Source organism: Lissotriton vulgaris, chromosome 2_1, assembly GCF_964263255.1.
Source record: "Lissotriton vulgaris chromosome 2_1, aLisVul1.2, whole genome shotgun sequence".
NCBI lineage: Eukaryota > Metazoa > Chordata > Amphibia > Caudata > Salamandridae > Lissotriton > Lissotriton vulgaris.
In genome coordinates this window covers 672,199,091-672,224,349 of record NC_141687.1, presented here as the reverse complement: position 1 = coordinate 672,224,349, position 25,259 = coordinate 672,199,091, and the positions used below count along the sequence as shown (strand labels likewise).

General features: G+C 45.2%; 1 protein-coding gene across 1 annotated transcript in view; it reads right to left on the bottom strand.

Annotated features, from left to right (window-relative positions):
- Window positions 1–13,430: 13,430 nt before the first annotated feature.
- Window positions 13,431–25,259, bottom strand: part of DEPDC7 (DEP domain containing 7) — a 346,534-nt gene continuing 334,705 nt past the window's right edge. Inside the window, exon 9 of the mRNA XM_086955861.1 lies at window positions 13,431–13,751. Coding sequence (XP_086811987.1) covers window positions 13,537–13,751 — 215 coding nt within the window. The 3' untranslated portion in view covers window positions 13,431–13,536. The remainder of the gene's footprint in view (window positions 13,752–25,259) is intronic.

Genomic DNA, 25,259 nt, shown 5'->3' with positions numbered 1-25,259 from the left:
GGGCACCGCTGCTCCAAAACTTCTCTGCTAAGTGCGGTTCGGTCACTGGACCCGGGACATCCCGTCTGGGTTCGTTGTTGAGCGGATAGGCATGCGGATTGATGCAGGATGCCGCCTTACTCCGGGAGCCTCTCTAGTTTGCTGCCACCATCGTCGGCTGCTAGCCACGCCCCCTCCCATTGACTATGTTTTTACCTCTCCAAATTGTTGGGTCTGTTAAGATTGAAATTAACCCAAGGACTATATCCGACCATAATCCCATTATCTTTAGCTGTCCCTGGGATCGCCCAGTTAATCAAATTAGACCATGGACATTTGATAGGAAACTCTAATTAGATAAATTATATCAGGAACAACTCAGTCTCTGGATTTCAGAGTTCTTTGCAATTAATACCGGTACCGCTTTGGTTGGCATTGTCTGGGACACATTCAAAGCCGCATTGCGCGGTGAAACCAAAAGATTCGCCTTGTATCGCTGGAAGACTGAGCAGCAAACTGTTAAAACTAGACTTGCAGCTCTTCTACAAGCTGAATTGGATTTAAGTCTTAATATCCGTAGCTAGCTAGCTGATTTCAAGCAGCTAGCTTGAAATCAGTTGCTATAGCAAAATCTAACTTATTAGAGCCTTTTTATAAAGATATAGCAACCAAATATTCCCAATTTCGAGCCTCAATGTACGAGTTGGGTGAAAATTCCCGTAAGGTTTTTGCAAAACGTTTACAACAAAGAGCTGTAGCTAATCAGATCATTAGGGTTAAAGATCGGTTTGGTACTGTTCAGGACACAACTAGCGGTGTTGTAAATACCTTTGTTGATTTTTATTCAACCTTATATACAGAAGATACGAATATAACTTTACAACAACAAACTAGTTTATATCAATTTTTTCAATCTATGGACACCCAAAAGGTTACAGATGATCAGAATCAAATTTTGGCTGAACCCATTAGTTGGGAGGAAGTTGTGATCGCTATGAAATCGCTTTCTAATGGTAAAGCCGCAGGGCCCGATCTTATCCATCTGGAATTTTATAAAACCTTTTCATACTTATTCAAGCAGCAAATGTTAGAAGTTTATCGTCTTGCCCAGACTGGGTCAGTCCCTGATTCTTGGCGACAATCTACCATTGTTCTTTTTAGAAAGAAAGGTAAGGACGAATGAAACCCAGCATCTTATCGGCCGATAGCGCTAATTAATACAGATAGCAAAATATATTCAAGGATACTTGCTTTACGTTTAACCCAAACAATTGTTCCCTTGGTCTCTATCCGTCAGCATGTGTTCATTCCCGGGCGGGATACGACGGACCATATCAGGCATGTAGAAGCCCTGCTAGACTGGGCAAAAACCACAAAAAAAACCCACAAGCAATTCCCGCATGCCTTTCCATGGCAGCAGTGCCACCACGGAAAGGCATGTTTCCGCCCCCATGATAATATGGCTGGCGTCGTCTGACAGGCACCGCCACCATATTAAACCCTTTTCCGCCAAGTGGACTTGTTGACCGGGTGGAAAAGCGGCGGACGGTCTTTCCGTCCACCGCAGTCCCAGCCATAGTAATATGGCAGGGGGAATAGGGTGGTGGGCGGGGAAGGATCTCTGACGGATTGCCACCGCCATGCAGGCAGTGGCGATCCCCCCCCCCCCCCCCCCCCCCCCCGAGATCCTAATGGGCCCCAAAGTGTACAACTTAACATTCAAATATTGTCCTCAGTAAATAAAACCTTTTCCATATCTAGTAATAAAGGGTATAGTGTGCAGCAATTGTGTAGCTCTTCAATCCCTGGTGGCACAGCACACTGGATAATGTGCTGCATGGCTAAACACTTATAAGGTCCCAAAGGCGAAACCTATTAGCTATGCCAGTGCTTGTTTAGTCATGGTTTGACCAAGATGCCCTTCATGTCCACGCCTGATAATCCTGGATCTGAAGCCCTCGGGCGGCACAAACTTATCATTCCTCATGAGGCCTTTAGAGTCACTCATGCTCAATTTGTAAAAGAAACCTTCACAAACTGACAGAGGGAGCAAAAGCGATTTCCGTCCGCTCCCCCAGAACTAACATACGTTCCACACACTTGAACGCAACATCCTGATCCATAAAATGTCTCCAAGCATCAAACGAGAAGGCACAACTAACGCACTCCTCAACATCCCCCAAAGAAGCCACAGCACCATCTTGCTCCCAAGATGAACCAAGACAATCCTCGCCAGTGCCCTTCAAGGACAAGCAATCGGCTTGTGCATTTTTCCACCCAGAAATGTGAGCTACACAGTACCGGTACTCCTGGAGCAAAGAAGCAAGTCTGGCCAGTCTGGCAGAGTCTTTACCCACACCTCCTGGCCTCAAAACCTTGACTATGGGCTTGTGGTCAGTGCAAATACAAAAATCTACATCCCACAAGAAGGTCCTTGAAATGCTCAACTTACGAGGCTGCTGCTAGAGCTTCGCGCTTGATGACCAAATAATTGCTCTCGCATTCAGACAAAGAGGGCGAGGCAAATACCACAGTTCTTTCAACACCCACATGCACCTAGGAAAGCACGGCTCCCAGACCACAAACACGCACATCAACAGTTAGAAAGGTTTTGAGATGAGTATCAAAGGGCGCAAGAATATCCACCTCGCAAATGTCCTTCCTAAATCAGATCAAAAGCGTGTTGTTGGACATCGCCCCAGACAAAGGAACACCCTTTCCTCAACAGGATCCTGAGTGCTTCGGTCTTGGCAGTAAAGCACTTAACACATTTGGCATAATACTGGATTAGGACCGCAACTGGTCCTTGTCATGGAGAATGAGAGCATCCCCGATTGCTTAAAAAAAAATTAAAAAAAAAAAAATAGACCTTAGGACGGACCATTTGCCCAGAGATGGTATGCCCTAGATATTTAATTTCCTTTACCAGAAACTTGCATTTATCCTTCCTCAGAGTTAGGCCAGCCTCCCTCAGTCCCTCAACATCTTGTTGTCCTCTTGAACAGACACACCAAAAACAAGGATGTCGTCTTGTCCAAACCCCTGAAGACTTTGGACATGATCCACTGATAAAGCTGGATCAGAGGTCAACCCAAAGGGCAACCCCATGAAGGGAAAAGTGCCCTCCATGGTAATGAAGGCCATGAGGTTTTTCGACCCCTCATGCAGCTTGATCTGGTGGTCCGCACTTTTCAGATCGAGTTTGGAAAAGTACTTACCACCCTTAAGCAAAAGCAACAGTTCATTAATGATGGGGAGGGGAAAAGTATCAGCAACCACGTGTTGGTTTAATCTTTGAAGGTCTACACAGAACCTGAGCTTTCCATCACTCTTCTTTGTGATAACCACCAGAGAGACCCATTTAGAGGTCTCAACCGGTTCGATAACGTCTTCCTTTAGCATATCCTCCAACATTTTTGTTTACCTCATTACTCACAATTACGGGAACCTTTAGCAACTTGTGCTTGACAGGGATTGTGCCCTCCTCCAATACAATCCTATGCGTGTACCCCTTCATTACACCATGATTGTCCCTAAAGACATAATCCATTTTGGCTAAAACTTGTTCAGTGGATACATCAGCCACACACAAAACTTGACCAGGGGCGTGGGGATCAATGACAATATGATGGTCAAACTGGTGACCCCCAAACCAGGATCAGAGGACCATCCTCTGCTACGTAGTTCTTACCCACCACACGTCTTGACTAAAAAGTGATAGGATAAGAAAAGTAGCCCAGAACAACAATTCTCTCCCCTTCGTAACCTCATGGATCAATGTCCGTAGGTGAGAGTGGAACTAGAGGCCACTCTTTCTCCTACATCAGCACAGTGGTATACAAGGAACCACAGTCTACCATCAGTTCCACTTGTTTGCCCAGGATCCTAAAGGATGCCTTAGGACGGCACTTCCTCTCGATTTCACAATTGCCCATAAGGACCATCAACACACGGTCTTTACAGTCTCCATCCAGACTGACATCCTCTGTAACAGCAACCCTGAATTTGTTGCAGTCTCTCCACATGCGGGCGTAGTGACCTCTCCTCCCACACTTCCTGCACTCTTGCTTTGAAGCAAAACACCATTTTGAGTCACTCGGATGATAAGCGCTACCACACCTAGAACAACCCTTAGACTGGGCAGATCTTTGTGCCTTGAGATTGGGCTTGCCGACGGAGCCTCTGGTGGTTTCTTCCTTTTCCCCAATAGCTACCTCCCCTTCGATGCCCTCCTTCTTGCTCATTTCCTTCATGCATTGTTTGAACTCTTCAACAACCTTGGCAATGGAAATAACATATTTCAAGGTGGTATTGTTTGCGGCCCAAAGACGTTCTTGAGTTTTCTTGCTGCGACAATGGACTATCAGTTGGTCCCTGATAAGTTCAGTCATCTGCCCAAACGTGCATTTTGTTGACAGCTCCCGTAGACTAGAAACAAATTTATCGATAGTTTCACCAGTCTTTTGGGGCCTTGTGTAAAACTTGTAGGGTGACATAACAAGGTCTTCTTCCTTGGCAAAACTCTTCTTCAGGTGCAGCTTGGCCTCCGTAAACACATCCTCCACAGTCTGATTGACATTGCTTAACATCTGAGGTGAGTATTTAAAAATTCTATGTGCCTCTTTACCAATAGAACCTAACAACAACACTTTCTTTTAGTTGAAAATTCAAGGCCAACTAGAGCTATAATGTAGTTGTCGAACAAGTCAATTCATTCCTCCCATTGCATGGACGGTTGACCTGGTTGAGCAAGAAATGGTGGTGGAATTACTATGGAGGACACAGCCATATTTAAAAGCAGAAAACAGTTCAAAGAGGCGTACACTTATTGATAAAAAAAAAAGCAATAAAGGCAAATAGAGCCAGAGGAAGCTGATCTCAAATAAGTAAAGAATAGAGCAAAACAGGGTGTACTGCAACAATAAAAGTGACAAGCAGAGGGTGAGTAAAGCTGTTCCTTAATAAGATTAATAATAAGATAAGGCTCCACTATACAAACAGCAGGCTCCTTTCCTTTAATGAGTCATCTGACCAGGCACTTGTGAAAGCAAGCACCTTAAAAAGAGAACTTGCGTCGTCACAACTATGAACAGGAACACAGAGGAGAGTGCACTGGGGAAAAAGGCCCAGATGAGAAGGCAAGGTCAAGCCAACATTCTGCACACAAGGCGTGTGTCATCGGGGGTCTCCTCTCAGAAAGACGAGGCAGGGCAGTGCATAGGCACACAGCGGTCTCTTATAACAAAGCAGGTCAGAAGTGCTACATACATGCATCTGCACTCTTGAAATTAGATGCTTGGCACTCCACAGGCCTCGGGGTGATTACTGGCAGCGGGAAAACAAGTCAGTGGCAGGGTGTGGACAAACAGCGGCCCTCTCTTCCTTCAGGCTGCGGGCCAGTCACATACCTCTCAGCGCAGTCAGAAACTGCCCGTAGGCTCCCCACACGCCTCAGGGTGGCCGGTGGCAGCAGGAAAACAAGGCAGCGCACAAACACACAGCAGCACAGCATCTTCAATCAAGCGAGTCAGTTTCTTCTTAGCCCTCTTGCTTGTTCACATCATGCTTGAGTGGTGTCACCACATGTGGCTGGCGATTGTCGCCAAATATGTGGTAATGACACTGACAAAAGGGGGGTATTCAAACCTTTATTCTCTTCAAAGCACACAGAGGTTGATCACACCTTCGCCAGCCACGGAGCAACTGCCATGAGTGGGATCTTGCAACTTTGGCACAACAGAGGTATTGAACAGAAAGAAGTACAACAAACACCACACAAGGCAAGTGCCACATTACAGCATAGTCCTTAGTTCCTTCAGGCTCCTGCTCAGTCCCAGGTTCCTGTTCTAAGGCTAGCATGGGTGAACAGGGAACTCCCTAAAATACTTTCAGGTCTAGAGGAGGGAGTAACAAACCAACAACAAGAAAAGAGGGGGACCTCTATACTGACCTAAATTACTTTACACCTGAGCATTGAAGTCTCTTCAAAATTACATACAGGATGCTACACGAAACAACGTAATTCTCTTAGACTTGGAATTTGTATTTCATTTCTTTCATTTATTTTATATCATTATCATAACAGTTTTATTTTTATTATTTTCTAGTGATTGTTTTATCAAAATTACAAAACAGTGACATGGTAACATATGTACAAATGAGTTAAAAAATGCAAGGTTGAATCATGTCTTGACAGAAACCCCTAAACAATACATATAAGGAGACTCTCACTCATACCATCATTCATACATGCTTAAACTTTCATACCGATTGTCCTGACATTACTAACACAACAAACAGTGAAAAAAGTGAAAAACATATAAAGTGTCCTCTAGTAGACTCCCCAGAATGTGACTAGAACCCGTAGTATTAGGTCTTCCTTTTTGTTTTGAGGGTTAATAGTCTTAAATAATCCCTTCCTTTCTTTCTTCGGAGTTTGATTTTAATTTAGTGTGAGGGTCTCTGGTGTGTATGGCCTACGTACGTTTCGGTGATGTCATTACTTTGCTTCACCTTCTTCAGGGCCAACATGAAACTGGACAACCGACAGGTGCATACATACTGTTAAAACCAGGGGGTTCTCATTATCTGTGTCTCTGATGACACTTTTAGCGATATTGGGCTTCTAGGCGCTTATTTTCTGACTCTCTGTATGGATATTAGATCCCCAGAGTTATTGGTCCACAATGTGCATCTGTATTTTGAATGTTTAACTGTAATGTTTTTTCTGTAGCTCCCACTGGTCGGTCGTTACTACTTTAAAGACCTGTGAGCAGGGATGTAGCTCGTCTCCAGGGGGGCGCCTACGGCCGATGTCTCTGCCACTCCCACTTTATTCCCCCCCCCCCCCCGAGTCTCCTATTCAGAGTTCCCTAAGACTGCTACTGAACTCTCAGTTCCATGGGTCTCCTACTCACCTTCAGTTCCTTGAGACTCACATTCACCACCAGTTATTCGAGGTTCCTGCTTACAGTTAAGTTTCTGCGATTATAGCTACTGCTTAGTTTCATGAGGCTATTGCTAACCCTCAAGTGCCTACTGCTCTTGCTCGCCCTCCAGGCCCCATGGCACCTGCTTACACTCAGGGCGCCAGAGGGCCTTGCTCTAAGAGGGCAGATGTGTGCACTGATCAACTGCAGAACAGGGTTGTGATCAGTGGCAGAGATTTGTGTGCACAGATTTTGCTCAATTAGGGTACAACAGAACTTTGGAATCCGTAGAGCAGGTTCAATATGCAGTGGCAGAGCTGTGTCCAACTGGAGATGTATTCAGGACGGAAATTCTTTGACGGAACAATGTGTGTGCACATCAAATCACTGACAGAATATCGACGTCAAAAATATCGGAGGCGGAATATCGATGTCAAGAATATTGAAGTCCTATCAACATTATGGTAAGTACAAAAATATCAAGAAAAAAAATATCGTCAAAAATATAGTTTTTTTGTTTAAAAATAATGTAAAATACAATATAAAAAATAAACATACATATAAAATAAATATACTTACCTAATTATATTTACAATGAATTATAATAACTGATAAATTGTTAAAACACATTCTATAAATTATAAATCAATTCATACACATACAATAATATAAATACAAATATAAAAACTATATATAAAAAATAAAAAAAATGTTTAAATAAATTATACACTACATTAACTAAAACAGTAAATATTGGATAGTGTAGTGGTAAAAACTACTATTCCAACTCCAGAGTGTGCAAAAGTAGGGAAAGTTTTGGATAGCGTAGGGGTAAAAATTACTATTCCAACTCCACAGATGGGAAAGTGTTGGATAGCGTTGGGGGTTAAAATAACTTACTAATAATTAAAATATTTTTATAAAAATAAATAATACTTTAATTATTAAATAAAAATAAATTAACAATACCGATTACTAAAAATAATTCCCAATTAATAAACAATTAAATTGATTAATATAATAAAGTAATAATTATAAAAATGTAATAAGCAAATTACGAAAAATAAATTAATACCCAAAAACAATTAAAACATATGTAGCAATTATTAATACATTATTGATAAATACCAATAAATTATAATTTGCCAAATAAATTACCAATGATTAATGAATAATAAATTAATTTAAATTATTAATTATTAGACAGTTATTACCAATTCATAGTTAAACAATAAGTTAATGATCAATACTCAACAATAAAACTATTAAATTACTTCTCACCCTATTGCCCTATAACCTCATAACAAACTTCAATAATAAATTAATGCACTTAATATAATTACCAATAAATCAATTAATAAAAATTAATTACCAATTAATACAAATTACCAATTAACTTATTTAACAAAATTATCAATACCAATAAATAAAAATTAATAATGACTTTTACAATTAAATTACTTCCCATCCTATACCCATATAAACCCACAACCCGCTACGGTACTAAAACGCATAATTTACTTTTTTTTTAAATTACTAACTTCTAAAAATGTAATACATATATTCTAAAACTAGTACAATAATTAACAAAAAAATATAAACACAAACATTAAATACATAATAAAATACAGAACACTTATTATACCGACATTACTAACTTCGATATTAACAAAAACAATATTTCTTACCTTCAGGTCGATATTCTGGTTGTCGAGATTCTTGATTTTGATATTGTGTCCCTATGATATTTCTAACTCTATATTCTTTTAGGTCGAAATTAAAAACTCAATATTTAGACTGTTTACCGTTTAGAGCATGACTGACATACACTGGCAGAACTGTGTGCCCACAGAGGCCCTGCAGGTCATGCCTGGAGAGCACTAGCATAGCTTTGTTTGCACATCATTATGGACAGGTCATGGTTGAGGTACACTGGCAGAGCTGTGTGTGTGCATATTATGTGCAGGTCAGGGTTGTGTTATGGGAGCAGAGCTCCCTATCACTCACCTTCCATTTCTAATATGCAAACCATCTCAGTGAAGATGTCTGGCACTGATTGTTTCTGGATCCCCGGACCCTCGCTGTGTTTCGTCTCGCTCATCTGACTTTCCGGATCCCCCTAAAGTGCTCTCTCCCATATCCGGTCACCCAGACTTGACCTGTATTCAATCATCTGGTTCTTCCCCCCCCCTCTACCATCTATGCCCCTATTATTCGTTTGCTATGTTATCCAAAATTTGCTTTATTAACCGATTTATTCATGTAACACTTTTTTTCGGTATCCTATGTTTTTCTGAAGCAAATCATGTAACTATGCAACACGCTTCCTTTTGTAACAATATTCCTCATGTAAAACGCTCTGATACCTCCGGGTCGAGGCAGTGCTATATAAAACTTTTCAAATAAAATAAATAAATAAAATAAAAGAGCAGTACATGTCCTAGGTATGTGCTGGTGCGTGCTGAAGCACACTGGCACAGTGTGCAGTATTTGAACAGTTCCTGTTGATTACAAGAGCAGAATTGTATGCACACAGGGCATGGGCAAGTCACGGTTGACGTGCAGTGGCACCGGTTCTTGCATCCTGGCAGAGCTGTGCACCTACTGACGTCAGGATTTATACGTCAGGATTGATGCACAATGCCAAAAACAAAAAGTCTAGGAGGAAAACTTACTGTAAAAAACACTAGATACATTAAGGTTTTAGTTTCTGATAATAAAAACGAAATGCCTTATTAATAACAAAAAACCTAAGGTAATATTTAGGACTAGGGAGCAAGAGGCCTCTGAGTGCAGTGAGGCCTCTGAGTGCAGTGAGGTTACTGTGGATGAATGGACTTCATCAATGGAAAACAAATCGGCCCGCCAGCTGGTATAGGGCATAGGCCAATCGGACATGGGCCCCTAACTAGGCAACATCCTTTGCCAAAAAAATGTATTTTTCATGTTTGAAGATCTTTAATTAGCGTAATGGAAACCGGAAATGGCAGACCTTTTCCCCGACAAGGACATCAAAGAAAAATAAATGATAGAGTGCCTTTGATCCATTCGACATCGATATGTAACGACATGACATAAATATGTTAGCGTTGAGCAGCCATAGTACATCAATCTGTTATCCCAACAGCAACTGCCAGAGATGGGACCACCCTTTCTTCCATTTCTGCCGTAAACAAATCCAAGCATTAGTGTTCTGGCACTTCTCGTTTGGAGTACGTAAAGCTGTAAAACAAAATGGTATCTGAATTTTTAATAAACATGCAGACATCTAATCATTTATTCCTTACAGGAGGTAAGTGTTCACATTTCCAGCTCTTGCTAAATAATAATCACGGTTGGGAAACTGATCAGAATGTGACATTTCCAGTGAGGACTGCACTAGATACAATACACAAGCATGATGGCTGTTTGGTTCATCAAAAAGGATACAGAGAAGTTATTGCGACCTTTGTGGAGAAAGGGTAAATAGCAGTGGTTACAGCAAGGCCAAACAGCGGAAGAAAGATTGTGCTGAGACATTGGAAACTGTCCAACAAACTGAAAATTTTCAAACAGCTATTGGACATGGCTCACTTAGCACAAATGGAAAATGTATTGGTTAAATACAGACGTCTCTAGAGTTACTTAACCTAACAGCAGAACATTTTCTGGAATTTTCTAATTGCTAATGTTGATTTATTACTTGCATTTGTTACACACCACACATCATAAAGGTCTCTTGTGCGGATCTAACAGTTACCTAAAAGGGGTGCTTTGTGAGGTTTTTTAATGTATCAAACAAGGAGCTGTGCTATATAATGGTAAGAAGTAAGTTCCAGAATGACAGGGCTACAGAAAAGAACATCCTACCACCCACATATTTAAGGTGTAGATAGTGTTCCTTTGGGACAAGTAACAAGGTGCAAGACCAAAGATGAACTTAAAAATGAGGCATCCACTCTTAAAAAGGATACATTCTATTACAAGGAAAAAACGATAAGCTCTTTAACAAATAACGTTTCTAGCCTGATTGATGCGGTCTTATTTCCTCATTCCCTGTATCAGCTGCACTTCAGCACTTTGTGAGGGCTGTAGTGGTTGACTTTGATGAGCAAGGAAACCAGCAGAAAGATGCTTTTTGTAATAAATGTTTTATTGCTTTTATTTGTTCTTTTAGAGCAATTAAATAGTTCCACACAGTGACAGTTTGTAGGCACTCTTGTTTTGGTTTTTCGCTGGGCATTGCTGGCCGACTCAATATAAATATATTATATGAGGGATATTTCCTTGCCAATCCATTAGGAAAAGAGAGGAAATTAATATCCAACATCAGCGTGCCATAAATTACATCACACAGTTCTAGTTCGCAGTAATTTCAGTATAAAAAATTGATGCTTTATATTAATGTTAGTGCCCCTCATGACACTGCTACACTGTCTATCCCTCACCTAATTATTTCCAACATAGTGTGACACCCTCTTCTTTGAATCTAGCTATAGTTTCCGTTTTAGGTGAGCTTGTCTTCGATTTCTTTGTAAATTCTAGTAAGGCATCCTCTCATGCTTCCTATAATGCCTAATTATATAATTTTTATAACTATTGTACTCAAAATAGTTCTCAGCCACGGCCCATCTTATGGTAACAGCTCTCCGTGACTTCGGTTGGGGCATTTTCCTGGGATTACCATTCCACGGCTAACCTATTATTGCCCAGTATCAGTGCCAGATCCACAAATTCACTTGTATGCCTACCTGTGTGTGGAAACCTCAACACACCTCAGGAGAGACAGTCATGCAAGGACTTATGGATGTGACACCGCCTCTTCCCAGACGCTTGATAATTCTGGGCACTTCCATGCCATGTGAAAGAAGCCAAACCCCTCCCTCCCACCACTCCATCTCGGACAGACACCTGAGGAATTGCCAAACACTCTGTGCAGTCCTTTGGGGGTTAGGTAAGGATGATGCAGTTAATTGAATTGTATCAGTTTAAACCTATTGTTTCTGGAGAACTGGCATCTGACTCTTCACCTTCAGATTCCCTATATTGGTTCCCAGTACGTGTAACTAGGATATCTGTTATCAGAACGTACAAGCGGTATATATTCCTAAGGCCCAGTCCCCAAGTCAGAAGTTCCTGGAGAATGTTGTTGGTAGTTGGTGCAGTGTTACCATTGGTACATATCGTCCTTGCCACCATATGTTACAAAGTGACCTGAAGTAATGCCATATTCCTCTGCAGAAGTATTTATGTTCTCAGAGATGTACATATGGCCTGTCATATTAAAGGAGTGAGAGAACCACAGTTATAAATCAATTGCTTCTCTTGATGCTACCGATTCTGTGAAACACTCCAGAGGTATGTCTGGAGCGTAGGCCCAGTTCACTCCATTCATGCTGAGTTTTCTAATACCGCAATATTTAGCTGTACTAACCAACTTTAAGATACAGTTTCTGGCCGTGCGCGTTAAACAAAAACTGATGAAAAGCTAGGACAATGTGGTTATAATGGATCAGCAGCAAGAGTCACTGCAAAAATGACATTCTTTCCAGCCACTAATCCACCTTGCAAAGAGAAGGGAAATGCTTAAAAGAAAATATAACAGGATTTCCAAAATCCCCCAATCCCCCCCATCTCACACCCAGAAGCAAAATTATCATTTACCATCTAAGAGATGTGTATGCCCTTCAGAAAAAAAAGAGACAATAAAGAGTCAATCTCGACCATCCAGTAAACTCATCAAGCCACGACCTACTCTTAGTGAAGCCTATACTGATCCATGCTTAATTCAAGCTGAGGGTGGGTAATTTATAGACAGAATAATTCAACCTTTATAAACATTTGTTATCTTCTTCTGTGGAATCCCAACCCAGACATTTCTGTAAGTTTTGACTTTAATGCTAAACAGTCCTGACCTATGAGATGGGGTCCCATGCCTTGTGAGACATGTTCGCCCTGCTTCTATCAAACGTTCAATCAGAAACAAAGCTTTAATATGTTAATCTATGGCTAACCATTTATAAATCAAAGATACCATAGCATGTCTGCGCACATCATTACATGCCTTTAACCTGGACATCTCTAAATATTTTCTTGTGCTTACTAACCTACCAGGATAATTCAGATTGCCTGGATATTACCAGTGAACCTCAAAATGTCACTACTTGTCTAACTATTACCAGTGGACCTCACAAAATTCCACCTACTAAAAAAACATCAAAAGACAATCTTAGAAGTGATTATTTCTGTCAGCCATGTTCCCTTGAGCATTCATACACCAACATAGCACAAATTACATGGAATCTCAGCTGCAAAGCCAACCAGAGCTACCAAAATGAATGCGAACCTACCCATCCAAATGCTGAAATCCACAGTTGGTTTATTAATTTCTTTTTCAGTTTTGGAAATTCTTTTGAGAGGGGACAATGGAGATTAGGAAATCAAACAGCCATAGGATAACCTTGGTTGAATAACACTGCCATATAAAATGCACCGACACCGTGAAGTGCTCATCAGCAAGAAAAATTAAATCCGCCACCAAACCAAAAGAGACCATATATTTTATTAATTTTAATGCATAAACCATAAAGTATCAAATATATTATCTATACAATTTTACAAACTTTACATTTTTTGTTCAACATCTCACTCAAGTGTAAACACTAGTTGCCTTGTCACCAAAATACTGAATGTATATATCTGGGTGACTCTTATAAAACTGTCCCAGTAACCGCCTTTTTTCTTTTGAGGAAAGTCTTGTGTTTTCATAAATAGTTTTCAGCAAAGTCCAAAGTTCCATTTTTGTGGCAATCTGTGCAGTGTTGTCATACTCTCTGCTATCCATCCTTTGACAGAAAGTGTACCCTTGGGAAAGAAAAGGCCAACACTAGGTGAATTACCGTGGTACAGTATTACACTAATTAATAAACTACAGAAGCAAGACCCAGGAAAAAAAAACTGAAGGCAGTACAAAGAATGCAAATATTGCTAAACATACAGGTGTAGTATCAAAACCCAACGCAAGTTACAAGTCCACTAACTTCCCCAGCAACCCATATTTGCAGCATGCAGCCTTACCGATTTTCGGGGCCCCGAGCAAGACATGTTGGGGCCCCTGTACATAAAAAAATTTGAATTTTCTTACCTTTACTGCTTATTTAAGGCGGCATTTTCATTTTTTTAAAACATTTTAAATCCTTGGATTCATTACATAGTCCTACCTTCGTAACTTGGTACATTAAGGTGCTTTTGATTCGCATTATACTACATTTTCCTTATACAGTCTTCATCTCTGAGTACTCATCTATTTATTGCATTTATCTTCTGACTCAGCTGTTCATGTTTGAAACTCACCCCCCCACCCCCTTTGCAGGCACTCTCAAGACCACCTTTCCGCTTCTTGATACTAGTTGATCAGTTGTGTGGCATTTGTATTTTTTCCTCCCTTTATCCTGCCCTACTCTGCCTGCCTTGATAATATTTGGGTTCGTCTCCCCGGGTTCCAGCTCTGTCTGCCTCTGGGCCCCGTCTTTGGGGGGCTCCTCAGTCTAGAATTCGCCATTGGTGTGGTAGCGCCAGATTCCTGGTCATTGCGTTTAATCTCTACCAGTGCTTCCCACGCCTGGGCCCTTTTCATTTTGCCTAGGCCATGTCGCGTGTTTCTCATTAAGACTCTGCTCTTGCAGCCCGCCCAGTTCTCCAGCTCCCGCTACCACCTAGTGATGATAGGGCCATTAGGTGCTTTCCACCTACTGGTGATTTCCTGCTTGGCTAAAATAAAGGCCAGGTCCTAAACTTGGCAGTAACTTTGGTCTTGGCTGTGTTCAGGAACAGGTTGAGCAGGCAATGTGCTGGTGTGCATAGCAATACCCTGTCAGTTATTCAGGTTGTTTCAGTCGTCACATTCTGCCAGTAGTGCGCTAGGGCACGGCAACTCCACATGTGGATGAAATTCGCTCCCACTTCCCTACACCGCCGACATTCTGCATCACCCCTATGAAAGTAATGATTTATTAGTTCGAGTAATGTATGCTCGATGCAGTGTGTAAAAGCTAATCAGCCCAAACTGTGCCTTTCAGGGCACCTTTGGCGCCCTTTGCAGTATGTTTTCCCAGTCCTTTTCCTCAAGGGGCCGTCCTAGGTCTTCCACCCAGTGGTTTCTCAACCCCTCCAGCAGCTTAGCAGAATCTCCAACTATCGCTCTATACAGACATGTGATTGCCTTTATGATGCCCCCAGCTATACCAATGTACTTGCATGTGGCGTGTCATGGTGGCTCAAGGGTGCCCATCTGACACTGCCCTGTGAAGCAGAAACTAGCCTTGTGGGATGCCCCAGTCAGTACTGAATTACTCAAACTGGAGCAGTTCTCTGCCTCTATACAGGTCCCCTACTTTCGTTGCCCCTGCATGTACCCAGTCAACTAGCCCTCTCCATTGTCCCCCATGTGGCAACGCCCTAACCACTCTTAGTGGCAGTTCCGGTGAGTATGGGTGTTTCGTCTGGATCCTTAGTCTTGAGGCATCTAATCCAGCACCATTGTATCACTCTATGCTCATCGGTGTGTATGTCCTGTGGCTTTGCGGTTCTCATTAGGGTGCGGAGTACTTCATCTCTCTGAGGGGTGAAAGGAGGCACCTCCCAATCTGGTGTTATCCTCCCTGCTATCCATTGAGTGAATCTCTGCAGCTGCCCTGCCAGGTAAAAGGTCTCAAACTCCGGGGCTGCTAGCCCCCTCTCTGCCGAAGGCCGCTCTAACGTGGCCAGGGCCACTAGTTGACGTCCAGTCCCCCATATGAATTTGGAGAGGCACGAGTCCAGCTCCCAGAACCATGCCCCGTGGATCCACACGGGTAGTGAGGTAAAGAAGTGCAGCAGTCGGGGGAGGACCACCATTTTAAATAAGGAAATCCTTCCTGCTACAACGATAGGGAGTTTCCCCCAGAATCCCATGCTGTCTTTTATGGCCCTCAGTGCACCCTCCCCGCTCCACCCCCTAAATCTCCTTCCAGTACATCCTGGGGCTAGTGGAAGATCTTCACCCCCCAAGTATTGAAAGCATCGGGGCTCCCACCTCAAGTCCAACCCCTCTTCCAGCCGGCGTTTATGCTAAGCAATACTGAAAAATATGTTAAAATGCAACAGGGTCACAAAAAAAAAACCTGTTGAAATAAGTCTGGACCGAGACTCCAAAAATGCTTAAGATGACCATGGGGAGAGAGAGGGTAGTCAGGGGTACATGTAGGCAGAGAGTGATAGGGCTTTAGAGAGAAACAGTATAGACAGACGTTTCATAACAAGAGAGCTTACTTCCCCTGGTGGGGCCCTTGGAAGGAGAGGGCCCTGGGCAATTGCCAACATGGCCCATGCCTTATATCATCTGACAGGATCTCTTCTATATGTTCACTACTCGTTCAATTGCCCTTACAAGTCCCCAAGCAGTTTGGTGCCTTGGGCAAAATCTCATAATTACCTACGCACAAAGAAAATTGAGAATGTAAAGCTGGGGACCTGCGCAGGAAAACGGAAACTAACTGTACGCAATACAATGAAAACCTAGTGACCACACAGTTCAAAAGGCATCCTGCAGTGTTAAAACACGAAGGGGCTGAAGGACAAGGTTCTAGAACGGTGAGTCACCCACAGTGGATAAGTGGGTTAATGACGTAAATTAGGAGGCCACGAAGCTAAGCACGGAGGCTGGATGTGTGTGTGTTATTATTAAAGAGTTAAAGCGTTCACAGGACCATGTGGTGGGATGGTATGCATGTGCGTGGATAAGTGTTGCTTCCACTGAGTAATCCGGTCGCCATTTCACGAATTCAGACTCAGTTTCTATATGTTAACAATAAAAGGTGTATTATAGATATAGTATATACATGCAAAGTACCCCTTCTCCCCACCTGTGAACGGTATGCCGTCCTGAGGAGTTATGAGCACTGCTAATACTTTGTTCTGAACTTGTTTTGTGACATGTTGTCTAGCTGGTCATACCTTGTTCTTGTTATAGGTCTAGCTGTTTAATGTGGCAGTCATTTCCTATTGGTTGCTAGGCGCGCGGACATCTGTTAGGACTAGCGTGTAATCCGTGTATATAACGGACGTCATAGGGATAGATCTGAGAGAACACTCCGTGACTCTGCGCAGTCACCGCTCATCGCGCAAGCTCTTCCACTTCCTGAATAAAGTTCTTAAATTCATTCTTCTCTTCTGAAATTTCTACAACTTCATATCACAACAGTTCTGTTCTTTGGTGCAAATTGTTTTTTAGGTCATGCCCGCATGAATTTGCGCTACAGCATGCACTCTCACTTGCAAGACTTCTTGTTTACAATAAAGGGCTTAGAGCCCACTTATTCCTTACCAATAATTGGTTTCAGTGACTATCTTCTTTGGTGCCTCCTTCATTGGCCAATGTGGGCTTGGAGTCACCACCGGTTTCTTCTTTGGCGCACGAATCAAGCAGCTTGATTTCTCTAAATTAATGTTAATCTGCTGGTGGCGCTGTGATTGAGATTCTTTATTTTTCACTTTTGCCTGTGTTGCTTTTTTTCCTCTACCACTCACCCCTTCTTTGTGTTGCTGCTTTCCCCTCCCACCCACCACTTCTATGTTGTTGCCCCCGTACCCCAAATTTCTCCCCACCAAACTTGCTCGCCCATGCCCCCTCCTCCTCTCCCCAGTCTCTGCTTGTGATGGTCTGGCTTGACAGTGCAGCTACCGCCAGACAATTATGTGAGCAGCACTCTAAAGGGGCTATGGTCCTGCCCACGAGGGGACCCAGGAGTATGCTCGACTTTGGCAGATGTTGTGCTTCCACAAAAAAGTATTTGCCCTACCACAGCTGCGCTCATTTTATTTATCCAGCTGCCCGAGGTTGAACATTCAGGGGCGCAGACATGACATTGAAATGATATTAAAGTCTCTTGGATAACTAGATAATTTATGGTATTTTTCTGACGGCAGCACAGATGGGAGGAGGGCAGTCATTCACCTATATTGATTTTTTAGGTCTGGTTCATAAGCCAGACCTAATGACATTGCTAATGCTCGTCTTAACAGAATGTGTGACGCAGTGCCAAGGGTAGCTGTGTTGATGAGAGGCTGCCAAGAGGTCGTCTCTACTGGAGCATCAGGGAGAGGCAGGCTGTTTGCCCACAAACGACTCTGCAGAATTGAGGCCATGGCGTATAATGCTGTACTGATTTATGAACCAGGAGTAATTTAGCAGAGCTGAGAGACTGGTGCCATCTACCTCCAGCCTGCTAAGTGACTCTCATGAAGAGATTATCCTGAGCCATACTTGCTGCTTTGAGTGAGATGGTCACTGAGACGATCTAATTTACATCCCAATTATTGCAAACTGATCTGGCAATGCTGCGTGTTAAATAGCGCAATCCCAATACTACTCAATGCGAGAGAAAGAAACAAGCTGACCTCAGCTTTCTTTTTCAAACAATGAGCCATCTCACAGCCCAACAAACTCGCATGCCCACTTGTACAGCATTTCTAATTCTACCGAGGAAGAAACCTCCCATGTGCAAGTTTTGTATCCAGTTATTTCTGATTCTCATGTACTTTATTTACCTTGCTCCGTCATTCAGTTGTGTGCAGGTTTAAAAGTGCTTTGAAGTGTGTGCGCTATGGAAGTGGAGCTTATTTTTAGGCCTGATGAGAAAAGTCTGCTTTATGAAACAGGAAGGTGGGCACAGAGGTACGAGGAGACCGTATACACCGTACACATCATGTACCAGCTTAGACTTAACTGCAACGGTTGCGGCATGATCTACTTGTCTGTGTCACTTTTTCAGAAACTTTGTCTGCATTTTTCGCAACCTTTTGGGCGTAGCATATCTTTCCAGCCTACAGATGAAGGAGCAGCTATTCAAGGGAGTGTTATAATATTTTCCTCGTAATCACCGCATTTGTCAAATCCACTTTAAAAGTGCCGAACCATCCCCAGATTTCCTCCTCCGTTCTCACGGTCTGTGTTACTGCTGCTTCTTTTTTCTTCTTTTCCTCGTGCCTGTGTAGCCTCATCCATTTCTCCATCCTCAATCCTGTTATCTACGTTGCAACCCTCCTTCCTCATATGAAAAAATAAAAAGTACAATAACTAAGTCAGTCCTGTCTGCATCACAGCGCTTTTTTAAACTAACTTTTAGCCATGCTTTCCAGCAGCAGCCACCACTGCTATCGAACATGGCTAAAATAAAAAAACAAGCATTTGCAATGCAATAGGTCTCGCATTAGGAAAGTGTGAGCTATTGATATTGTAAATGCCAATTTTTTTTAAATGTGTTGGCTTTGAAAATATATAAATTAATAGCATTGTTATTCACAAAGCCAATAGCTTACACTTTCCTAATGCGAGTCCTATTGGCTATGGCAATGCTTTTGGTAGGAAGCAAGGACAGCGATGTGGTGGTGTCCCCAGAGCGATGTGGTGGTGTCCCCCCGAGCGACGTGGTGGTGTCCCCCCGAGCGACGTGGTGGTGTCCCCCCGAGCGACGTGGTGGTGTCCCCCCCCCCCGAGCGATGTGGTGGTGTCCCCCCCCCGAGCGATGTGGTGGTGTCCCCCCCCGAGCGATGTGGTGGTGTCCCCCCCCCCCCGAGCGATGTGGTGGTGTCCCCCCCCCCCGAGCGATGTGGTGGTGTCCCCCCCCCGAGCGACGTGGTGGTGTCCCCCCCCCGAGCGACGTGGTGGTGTCCCCCCCGAGCGACGTGGTGGTGTCCCCCCCGAGCGACGTGGTGGTGTCCCCCCCGAGCGACGTGGTGGTGTCCCCCCCGAGCGACTTGGTGGTGTCCCCCCGAGCGACTTGGTGGTGTCCCCCCGAGCGACGTGGTGGTGTCCCCCCCGAGCGACGTGGTGGTGTCCCCCCCGAGCGACGTGGTGGTGTCCCCCCCGAGCGACGTGGTGGTGTCCCCCCCGAGCGACGTGGTGGTGTCCCCCCCGAGCGACGTGGTGGTGTCCCCCCCGAGCGACGTGGTGGTGTCCCCCCCGAGCGACGTGGTGGTGTCCCCCCCGAGCGACGTGGTGGTGTCCCCCCCGAGCGACGTGGTGGTGTCCCCCCCGAGCGACGTGGTGGTGGCCCCCCCGAGCGACGTGGTGGTGGCCCCCCCGAGCGACGTGGTGGTGGCCCCCCCGAGCGACGTGGTGGTGGCCCCCCCGAGCGACGTGGTGGTGGCCCCCCCGAGCGACGTGGTGGTGTCCCCCCCGAGCGACGTGGTGGTGGCCCCCGAGTGACGTGGTGGTGGCCCCCGAGTGACGTGGTGGTGCCCCCGAGTGACGTGGTGGTGCCCCCGAGTGACGTGGTGGTGCCCCCGAGTGACGTGGTGGTGCCCCCGAGTGACGTGGTGGTGCCCCCGAGTGACGTGGTGGTGCCCCCGAGTGACGTGGTGGTGTGTGGCGTGCAATGAAATTGAAAAACTAAATAGGTGTGCACTTGTTTATCCTCCCTTTTTCATTGAAATATATCTGCCCTTTTAACAAGCTGCACCCGCGGAAAACTGGTGATGAAACTGTAATTAAGTTACATGTGAAGCAATACCATCTATCTTCTAGAATGGGCAATCACATTGAAAATTAACATGATGGTCCGATTCGGTTTGCACTGTACATGTAAATTTTGTATGTAATTCAACACATGTGGGAATGGGTGCAATAAGTTTATATAATTGCTTGACGAAAAATTGATATGTGAAATTTTATAGTTAATGTATGAGCATAACATCTAAGGGTGGGTGGGGCACTCATGAAATACCTGAAGCAGCATGTAGCAGGATATTTTGCATCAACGGTAAAAAGGAGTAGTTTTTACACGCATCCTTATGGGATTTGTAGTAACGAGGGGAAGGCATTGTTGCAGGACCGTAGGTATTGGTTGGATTAAGGGGACTTGGTCACGTCATATCAGTGAAGGAGGATAACATCAGTGAGCGGTTTGCTTGTTTGTAGGAATGGATAGATTGAGAAGGTGTTTACAAGAATGGAAGAGAAAGGTACGAAGAACGGGGAACGTGGTTGATTTTATGGATATCGGACTCATGGCAGCATTGTTAAAATCCACGCTGCTTGGAAACTGGGACGGGCTGTGTTAAACTAGAACGGAATAAAAACGAGGGCAAGTTAATGTTTGGAGAAAGGCTTCCTTGTGTATTTTTGCTGTAGCACATTTCGTGCATAGAGGGAAAACGTTCATTATGAAGCTCACAGCTAAATTATTTTGTAAGTTCACGATGCACTATATAATATTCTTCACGTAGGTCAGTTCGAAAACTAAATCTGATGGGTGTGTGTTTTTTTTTTACAACTAGTAGTGATCCCCTGAAGGGCTTATAAATAGCTCGAAATGCATTGGGAAAAATATGATCAATCACTGAAAAAGATTAACCACCAAGGATCAATTATGTATGACTCATGCAACAGAAAAAAGCCTGGATTGGCGAATCTGCTGGATAAGAAACTGTTTTTACATGAGCGCCTCACATGTAACAGATCAGAAATGGATGAACTTTGGACTACTTAGAATACATTTTTTTTAACATGGATGAATGCATAGTATTGTGAAGTAACATGGTTTTGGAGTGTAACCTCGCTTCAACTTCGTTGTGTATTTCAGCACACGGAATCAGGGCAGACCGCGTTACCGGGCTGCACGCAATAATTGCCGAAACTTTAATCTAGTGAAATTGAAAAACTGTAAAAATAGGTGTGCACTTGTTTATCCCCCTTTTTTTCCAGTGCAGCAGTATGGGGCGTGCGGCAGTGAGAGGCGTGCGGCAGTGAGGCGGGCGGCAGTGAGGCGGGCGGCAGTGAGGCGGGCGGCAGTGAGGCGGGCGGCAGTGAGGCGGGCGGCAGTGAGGCGGGCGGCAGTGAGGCGGGCAGCAGTGAGGCGGGCAGCAGTGAGGCGGGCAGCAGTGAGGCGGGCAGCAGTGAGGCGGGCAGCAGTGAGGCGGGCAGCAGTGAGGCGGGCAGCAGTGAGGCGGGCAGCAGTGAGTAATGCAGCGAGGCGTGCTGCAGTAAGCAGCAGTGAGTAATGCAGCGAGGCGTGCTGCAGTAAGCAGCAGTGAGTAATGCAGCCAGGCGTGCTGCAGTAAGCAGCAGTGAGTAATGCAGCCAGGCGTAATGCAGCCAGGCGTGCTGCAGTAAGCAGCAGTGAGTAATGCAGCCAGGCGTGCTGCAGTAAGCAGCAGTGAGTAATGCAGCCAGGCGTGCTACAGTAAGCAGCAGTGAGTAATGCAGCGAGGCGTGCGGCAGTGTGTGGCGTGCAGCAGCATGCAGCACTGAGGCGTGCAGCAGTGTGCAGCACTGAGGCGTGCAGCAGTGTGCGGCCTGCAGCAGCAGCGCGAGGCGTGCTGCAGTGCGAGGCGTGCTGCAGTGTGAGTAATGCAGCGAGGCGTGCAGCAGTGAGTGGCGTGCAGCAGTGAGTGGCGAGCAGCAGTGAGTGGCGAGCAGCAGTGAGTGGCATGCAGCAGTGAGTAATGCAGCAAGGCGTGCTGCAGTAAGCAGCAGTGAGTAATGCAGCCAGGCGTGCTGCAGTAAGCAGCAGTGAGTAATGCAGCCAGGCGTGCTGCAGTAAGCAGCAGTGAGTAATGCAGCCAGGCGTGCTGCAGTAAGCAGCAGTGAGTATTGCAGCCAGGCGTGCTGCAGTAAGCAGCAGTGAGTAATGCAGTGCGGCGTGCAGCAGCATGCAGTGTGCAGCACTGAGGCGTGCAGCAGCAGCGTGAGGCGTGCTGCAGTGCGAGGCGTGCTGCAGTGCGAGGCGTGCTGCAGTGCGAGGCGTGCTGCAGTGCGAGGCGTGCTGCAGTGCGAGGCGTGCTGCAGTGCGAGGCGTGCTGCAGTGCGAGGCGTGCTGCAGTGCGAGGCGTGCTGCAGTGCGAGGCGTGCTGCAGTGCGAGGCGTGCTGCAGTGCGAGGCGTGCTGCAGTGCGAGGCGTGCTGCAGTGCGAGTAATGCAGCGAGGCGTGCAGCAGTGAGTGGCGTGCAGCAGTGAGTGGCGTGCAGCAGTGAGTGGCGTGCAGCAGTGAGTGGCGTGCAGCAGTGAGTGGCGTGCAGCAGTGAGTGGCGTGCAGCAGTGAGTGGCGTGCAGCAGTGTGCGGCCTGCAGCAGCAGCGCGAGGCGTGCGGCAGTGTGCGGCCTGCAGAGGCGCGTGGCAGTGCGAGGCGCGCAGCCTGCAGCAGTGTGCAGCAAGCAGCAGTGTGAGTAATGCAGCGTGGCGTGCAGCAGTGCGTGGCGTGCAGCAGTGCGTGGCGTGCAGCAGTGCGTGGCGTGCAGCAGTGCGTGGCGTGCAGCAGTGCGTGGCGTGCAGCAGTGCGTGGCGTGCAGCAGTGCGTGGCGTGCAGCAGTGAGTAATGCAGCACTGAGGCGTGCAGCAGTGTGCAGCCTGCGGCAGTGCGAGGCGTGCGGCAGTGCGAGGCGTGCGGCAGTGCGAGGCGTGCGGCAGCGCGAGGCGTGCGGCAGCGCGAGGCGTGAGGCAGCGCGAGGCGTGAGGCAGCGTGCGGCAGCGCGAGGCGGAAACAGTTGCACTGAGAAAGAGTGGGGGGGAGCACCAGCCGACGAAAGAGTGGGGAGGGGATACTCGAGCCGACGAAAGAGTGGGGGGAAAAAAGCTCGAGCCTACAACAGTGGGCAAAAAAAAAAAAGTACTAGCAGACGAAAGAGTGGGGAAAGAAATGCACGATCCGACGAAAAAAGTCAGAGAAGAAAGTAAAATGTGAGCCAGAGAAAGACAGTAAATAAGTAACGAGCCATGTAGAGAAAAAAAAAGCTTGGCATTGCTGTGGTAGGGGCGGGGGAGTGCATTCCTTTCAAGTCTGATGCGGGGCGGGGCAGCCGCAGCCTTTGAAGTCTGATGCCGAGGCACAGACAAATGGTGGTGTGTGATGTTGCTGGCGATGACGTGCACGCGCATGGCTCACATGAACTGTACACGATCCGCAGCTAGGTAGACTTTTCTTTTCCACTTACTATAATCTCACGTATTTATCCCTGCGGGATAGAAGAGGCGAGACCTAACAAGCATGGCAAATTAATCTGCCGGGAACCTTTCAGCCTGCAGGAAGTAAACAAAACACACAAGCGGAGGCAGGCCAAAAAAAAAACCTAAAAAACGGATTCGTCGCCAAGTATTGTAAATTAACATAAAGAGTAGGAGCAAATGTAACTGGGGCAGTCCTGATGGGAGGTTACAACAGTAAACAAGCATTTGCAATGCAATAGGTCTCACATTTACAAGAGTTTGAGCTACTGGCAATGTAAATGACAATTCCTTTTATTTCTGTGTTGATTTTAAAACAGTTAAATAAAAGGTATAGTCATTTACAATGTGAATAGCTTAAATTCTCTCAAATGCACCACCTATTGCATTGCAAATGCGTTCGTGCTATAAAAACAAAAAAGCGTTAGGAGAGTTGTGTTCTGCTTGTAAAAGCAGGCAGGACAAAGCTATCTGAGAAAATAGTGCTCCGAGGCTGTAATTAAAGCCTACCGAGTAACACACGTAACAGGTGCTGTCGCTATGGGGGTTACTAAGGCGGGAGAGTTTACAGTAGAGAATGACAAAAGCCAATGAAAAATATGGGTGGAGTGTGGCCGGAGCTTTAAGTCCCAACCTGCCTCGCAGAGCAGTGCATGCGCTGCCCAGGCTGGACCTAAAAATTATTATGAAGCATATGATGGACTACCTCGCTGCTGAGGTAAATTCAGATTGATGAAAAAAGCCACAGCTGCAGAATCACGTTTCGGCAGTTTTCCTGGGTTTACCTTGACCCAATTACTAATCTGGAATTAAACTGTTTGCAAAATAAACCTAGCCACAAAGGTCCTATGGTAGTTTGAAACAGGATTATCTCTCAAAACATACCAACAGTAATTGCTTATGTGAAAAAAGAAAAGGATGAAAGATTGTTACCCAGAAGTAGCTTTTCAGATCACAAATATATTGAAAGGGGTCACAAGCCATGTATTTTTACAAAGTCTTCCTAAACTCCAGCATGAACGTTTAAAGAAAAAGATATTCGTTGATAGGGTGGTTGGAGTGAATAGGAATGTGCCTGGATACGTAGGTACATGGGCGTGTGTATGAGTCATGACTAGGTAATGAGTCAGTGAGGGTATGAGGGGTGGGCCAGAGGATTAATAGATCGGGTTCTAGATAGATAAGTGGGTAGGTGAGACAAAAAGGGTGGTGAAACCTTTAGTTGACTGATTAATGGGAAGGTCTGTGCGTAGGTGTACGAGTAGATTATTGGATGATTAGGTATGTGTATAAATGATTGTTGTGGGCAAGTGGGGAAACAAACATTAAAGTACGATAACTATATGAGTAGGTGGATGGATGGTTGAGTAGGCAGTTGAACAATTGAGAGGTGA